Source organism: Pinus tabuliformis, chromosome 4_1 (genome assembly GCF_031772625.1).
Source record: "Pinus tabuliformis cultivar Carrire ecotype Pingquan chromosome 4_1, CPIR1, whole genome shotgun sequence".
Taxonomy (NCBI): domain Eukaryota; kingdom Viridiplantae; phylum Streptophyta; class Pinopsida; order Pinales; family Pinaceae; genus Pinus; species Pinus tabuliformis.
Window position 1 is genome coordinate 950,786,352 of NC_142303.1, and position 6,474 is coordinate 950,792,825.

General features: G+C 37.4%; 1 protein-coding gene and 1 pseudogene across 1 annotated transcript; one reads left to right on the plus strand and one right to left on the minus strand.

Moving 5' to 3' along the window:
• Positions 1-475: 475 nt before the first annotated feature.
• LOC149179296 (dirigent protein pseudogene) lies at positions 476-1,244 on the minus strand (annotated as a pseudogene).
• Positions 1,245-3,082: 1,838 nt separating this feature from the next.
• Positions 3,083-3,540, plus strand: LOC149179297 (dirigent protein-like). Its single transcript, XM_089422415.1, has 2 exons — positions 3,083-3,109; positions 3,208-3,540. Exons 1-2 carry the CDS (start codon positions 3,083-3,085, stop codon positions 3,538-3,540), a joined length of 360 nt encoding a protein of 119 aa, XP_089278541.1.
• Positions 3,541-6,474: the final 2,934 nt, after the last annotated feature.

Consider the following 6,474-nt stretch of genomic DNA (forward strand, 5'->3'; position numbering starts at 1 on the left):
ATTGTGAGTGGGGTCGCCTTACTGTGGGCTATTGCTGAAACAACTCCAACATTTCCAAGGTTCTAGTTGCTTGGTGTTTTAGTCGGCTATTCCTAGTTGCCTGGTATTTAGCTATATGAGTGAAAGCTGAAAATGGAAGTTCGTCCGCATTTAATTGATATGGTTACAGGATGAAGCAAGACGGTTTTCTGTCATTTCATTTCCTATAAAATTCAACATATGATACGCCACAATCTCTACGGATGCGTACGATCCCAATTAATATAAAATGTGGGATGAACTAGAGCTCACAAGCTCCGAAGCCGGTACGGGTCGATTCCCTGAATCGACCCGCCGCCGGTCGGGCGGGGCGGAGCAGCGCAGGGTGCCGCACCCCGCGCTGCTCCGCCCCGCCCGACCGGCGGCGGGTCGATTCCGGGAATCGACCCGTACCGGCTTCGGAGCTTGTGAGCTCTAGTTCATCCCACATTTTATATTAATTGGGATCGTACGCATCCGTAGAGATTGTGGCGATTCCTCTTGCCATTAAGAAATCTCCGGTGCCTCCCACTACCGATATATCTCTGTGTTTTGTAAGGATTGGGTCCGCTCCACCGAACGTGATGGTGCCTCTGTGGTCTGTAGAGTTGAGGACAAACGTGAATCCAAGCCAGCCACTGAAAGTGTTCTTCATGTCGTAGAAGTAGAATCCCTGAGCTCTGCCCACAGAAGGGGAGTGGAAATTGTTATCCAAAGTGATGGGATCGTCAAACACCGCCAGATCTCCAAAGTGATTGTCTTTTCCAGTGAGAAGTGTGAGGTTAGCCCCCTGTGGAGCACCCACAAGCGTAGATGTTGCGTTGTCAGAGTTGGAGCCATTGTAGATTACATCGTGGAAATACAACACCAGATTCCTACATGGCTTTGTGTTAGTAGCTTATAAGTGAGAGTTTCTTTTATTTTGAATTATGAAAACTATGGTTAATGGTCAATAGATCTATTTTCCGAAGTGAGAGATTAACACCAAACTCTGCGCGTGAACAGTTCTGTGTGAACAGTAAGATTTTTAAAATTTTGAGGAAATATAATGGCTCTCTCTATAAACTATATTCGTATGAGAGGCAGTGCTGTTCCCGTTACACAACGACTACAAAGACGAGTGCTGCACCTCTTACACAACGTGCCATATGCAGGTCCAGATAGAATTCCCTGTGCGGAGAGAACCGAGGCTGGGGTTTCGCAAGGGGTTTTCTCGCTTCAGGCATTTACATGAGAAGTTTTTGCATACGGAGCAATTACATGAATATTAAATAATTACAAATTAAATATAATATTTTGTTTAGAAGTAACATTTAGAAATCGTCAAACCGTATAAATAAGTGGAAATTAAATATAATATTTTGGCAAAAAAATAACATTTAGAAATCCTCAAACTGTATGAACGTATTTTATGGTTAGCGAATGGGATGACTTTTCTAAAATTCAAATTCTTAGAATTCGCCACCCGGAATGAGCGCATAACACGTGGCTTAACTCTATGAATTTCACACCAACGTCAGTGCTTATCATAGGAACGTAGGCCGAGAATATTATACGTCGATGGCGTGTTCAATTCACGTCGATTGCTCGATGAAATTATTTTAAATTTTAGAAATTTTGGGGCATGTTGCGAGTTTTTAATATGCAAAATGTGTTGTAATAATTTTGCAAAAATATTTAAATTTTTAATAATTTTATATGATATTTATAAATTCAGGCTATTCTTGAGATATTTTTTCTGTAAAATTTGTGGGGGCAGTTTGATTGACCGCAACTAAATAGTATATAAACAATGAGATTAAAAATTTAAATTTATATAAATCAAATTTAAAATTCTCATACATTATAATAATAATATTTAATAAAAATTCTAAATAAAATGTTTAAATTACGAATTAAAAATAAAACACAATCCCTTACAAATCTCATTTCCATAAAAATCCAAGGAATCACAAACCTTAATAAATCTCATTTCCATAAAAACACATCATCCAATTATGTTTCCCTACATCAATATTCATAGAGATATATACCAATTACAGTCTCCCTCCATCAACATGTTCATAGAGATATATACCAATTACAGTCTCCCTCCATCAACATGTTTGGTGTTGCCGCCAAATCATGCACTATACAAGAATAAATGGTTTAAATTACCATTTACAAATAAAAAACAAACCTTAACAAATCTCATTTCCATAAAAACCCAAGGTATCACAAGCTCTAAAAAATCTCATTTCCATAAAAACTGAGCATCCAATTATGTTTCTGCTCATCAATATTCATGGAGAAATATAACAATTATATTCTCTCTCTATCAAGATGCTTGGTGCTGCGGTCGAAGCATGCACGATACAATAATAAAATGTTTAAATTACCATTTACAAATAAAATACAAACCCTAACCAATCTTATTTCCATAAAAACCCAAAGAATCACAAACCCTAACAAATCTCCTTTCCATAAAAACACACAATCCAATAATATTAATGAGAATCACAAACACTAACGAATCTCATTTTTATAAAAACACACAATCGAATTATATTGCCCCATATCAATATTCATGGAAAAATATACCAATTACATTCTCCCTCCATCAACACGCTTGTACGGCAGCAAAAGCATGCACGACACAAGAAGCCGGGCAAAGTAACCAAAACCAAAGCATCTTAAAATGAAGATAGGGAACAAAAGACATGCGTTAATTATTAAGATTTGTATGCTAACCAGCATTATGAACGGGAGGGCTTTTACAATCTGAAAACGGTAGGATAAAACTAAAGTGTGGAGATTTGATAATGAGGAAGTCACATTTGGAAACGATAAAACTAATTTGGAGATTTTGATTGCGAGGTGGTTTAAACCGTGGCTTAAACAGTGGACTCGCAAGTCAAACTGCTTAAGAGCCAAAGCCAAAATCAGGAACACCATCGAAGCTAAAATCAGGAACACCCCCGAACATAAAATGGGTAACCACTTTAGACAATATGGAGGCCCCAAGCCGTGACGAAAGATTACTGAGAAAGGATGGTTGCTCAGGTGTAGGAACAAACGGTGGGTAATGGGAAGGAGGCTGATAGTTCCCCCAGTCAGTGGTAGGAGGATCTGGTGTTGTATTTCCACGATGTAATCTACAATGGCTCCAACTCTGACAATGCAACATCTACGCTTGTGGGTGCTCCACAGGGGGCTAACCTCACACTTCTCACTGGAAAAGACAATCACTTTGGAGATCTGGCGGTGTTTGACGATCCCATCACTTTGGATAACAATTTCCAATCCCCTTCTGTGGGCAGAGCTCAGGGATTCTACTTCTACGACATGAAGAACACTTTCAGTGGCTGGCTTGGATTCACGTTTGTCCTCAACTCTACAGACCACAGAGGCACCATCACGTTCGGTGGAGCGGACCCAATCCTTACAAAACACAGAGATATATCGGTAGTGGGAGGCACCGGAGATTTCTTAATGGCAAGAGGAATCACCACAATCTCTACGGATGCATACGATCCCAATTAATATAAAATGTGGGATGAACTAGAGCTCACAAGCTCCGAAGCCGGTACCGCCCCGCCGACCGGCGGCGGGTCAATTCCGGGAATCGACCCGTACCGGCTTCGGAGCTTGTGAGTTCTAGTTCATCCCACATTTTATATTAATTGGGATCGTACGCATCCGTAGAGATTGTGGCGTATCATATGTTGAATTTTATAGGAAATGAAATGACAGAAAACCGTCTTGCTTCATCCTATAACCATATCAATTAAATGCGGATGAACTTCCATTTTCAGCTTTCACTCATATAGCTAAATACCAGGCAACTAGGAATAGCCGACTAAAACACCAAGCAACTAGAACCTTGGAAATGTTGGAGTTGTTTCAGCAATAGCCCACAGTAAGGCGACCCCACTCACAATATAAATCAATTGCTGTCTTCCACCTTTGGATTCAGGGATGCCGGTTTTCGAGTATTGGCTTGAATTATGAATTGTACTTTTTTCACTGTAATTGTTATAAGCATTTGGGATTTTTTATTTTGAAGTGTAATTTTTGTTATTAAAATGTTTTTGTATTAAAAACCCTTATTTACATATGTACTATGCAAATTACATAATAAAAACTATAATTCTACTACATTTCGAAACTACATTATTTCTTTGGCACAACATTAATGATGCATTCCTTACTTGGAAATGATTTCAACTTAATCAGAGCTTCAAACACTTAATAGAAGCCTTACTGAACCTAAATTATTAAGGGCCAGCCAGCTCAACAAGTTAAATTTCTCTCAAAAGTTAGCGCTTGTTTCAGTCATGGACGCATTTGAGAAGAAATGATACACATTCTCTGAAATCAATAGAAAATCTACAGCTTCGACCACTGCCTGGGCAACTCGAACATTCCTAAGGAACATTCAGGTATGAGTAATCATCTGAATAATAACGACAGCTAACCTATGATGTCATTGATTTGGATTATTGTCTCGTTATTGATTCGGAGTTCGACTCCTTCCCAATTCCGTGTTTGATTCCTGCACCATATATGTAGAGGACGGGGGAGTCACTGCCATCAAAGCTTGTTTGTCGGAGGTGCAGTACCCTGCTACAGAAAAGGGAAGCGCAACTTCGACAATCCAGGCTTTCGATAACAGCACCAGCAATGAAGAGCTCTGCAAAGCTTTTAGGATTTGGAATGTTTTCTGGAGAGCTGATATACATAAGTTCAGTCCTGATTCTGATTCCGTTTCTATCCTTAGTAGAATCCTCGAATTTCAACGATAATTTCGAAATCTTATGGGGAACCGTTAGATTGTTGGATAATAACCAAACAGCTCAGCTCACTATGGATCGATCTTCAGGTACAATATTTTATATTTGAATTTCGTATTCTTTATAACACAAGAGTTGCATGGTAATGATGTCACTGCCTTTTTCTTTTTTGTAAAGATGTATAACGATTTAAAAAAGTAAGTAATATATTTAATGTGGACCCTGTACTAACAAAAACACTATTTATAAAATTAAATCTTATTTGGAATGTATTTTCTGCATGTAGCGTATGGAAGGCAGACCATTTGAAACCCTCCCCAGATGATTTGCAAGAAGTAAATAATATATTTAATGTGGACCCTGTGCTAATAAAACACTATTTATAAGGTTAAATGTTGTATGCTATATTGGATAATGATTTAATGATGTCTTAAATTAAATTTCTAAACTTATAACATCTAATTTGATCTCATAACTGTGATATTAACAAAACCAAAATTGTACATATCTTACTATTTCTGCTAATCAGTAATTTATTCTTCTAACCATTGAAAATTTTAAGGAAGTCAAAGCATAATATTGGCTATGGCTGATACAGAAATGAGTTCAAAAGGTTGAAAAAAGATCAGGTTCTCCAAATTACAACCAATTTAAAAGTGTCTGAATCTTATTGAATATTTGTTGTTGCAAGTATTATTGTGTCAAGCACACACATGCTCGTGGGAAAAGGTTATCCATTTTTTGTATTTCATGATCCTTTTATATAGATAGGCCTTGCACAATGTATCAAACGTTGGAAAATATGATATCATTGATAGCAGAATAAAAGAGAATATTAGATGTGCTAAGAATCTAGCTATTCAATTTCACATCATGATTATAATAATAGGTTTAAACTGCTTCTAAGATTGTATTATTGATTTTTAATTTATAAAATTATTTTTTCAATTTGGTTTGGTGAAATAAAGAAACAAATAGTTCTATCTAATAGCATGTTTGTTACCTAATTGATTTTTCAAGTGTTAGTCTTGGAAAGGGATTTAGAGAATTAGTTATCAAATTTTGCAAATTATTTTTCCTATATCAAATAATAAAAGAAATAGCAAAACCAATCCATGGTATGACAAAGAGTGTAAAAGTGCGAGGAGAGCAATTAAGGAAGCTGTTGATGAATCTCTTAAAATGAACAAGATAAAAATATATAAAGTCCTAACTAAAAGGAAAAGAGGCAATACATTCGTCAAAGACAAGGGAATCTCTTACACCTCTCTAAGCTAGCTCCTAAGAAATTTTGGAGGCAAATTCTGACTAGGAAGACTAAAGAGGTGTCTCACCTCCATTCTTGGAATAAGAAGAAGGATTAAGGGGAAGTTGCTAGGGGGATGCATGAGAGAATTCAAATAGGAGGAAACAAACTAGAAAAAAAATGAATGAAAAGAGAAGTTTAAGAGAAGAGAATGGGATAAAATGAAGTGCGACGAGTATATAGACTAGATCAACTCTTAAAAAAGGTGGATCCATTTTCAACATTGTCCCTCCTAACGTGCGTCTAGAAATAAAACAATTGCATGTGAAGGTGGGAGAATAAAGTATTCATTGTTTGATTCGAAATTACTTGAAGATTTGGGTAGATGTGTTCTAGATCCGCGCAGCGCCACCCCCGGGCCGCCTCGCCCCGCCCGAC

What these genes read in the sequence shown, in the direction of transcription:
- LOC149179297 (XM_089422415.1), top strand. Translation starts at nt 3,083, where the DNA reads ATGGGAAGGAGGCTGATAGTTCCCCCA. An exon ending in GGAGGCTGATAGTTCCCCCA is followed by an intron (nt 3,110 to 3,207) that starts GTCAGTGGTAGG and finishes GGTGCTCCACAG; the next exon opens with GGGGCTAACCTCACACTTCT.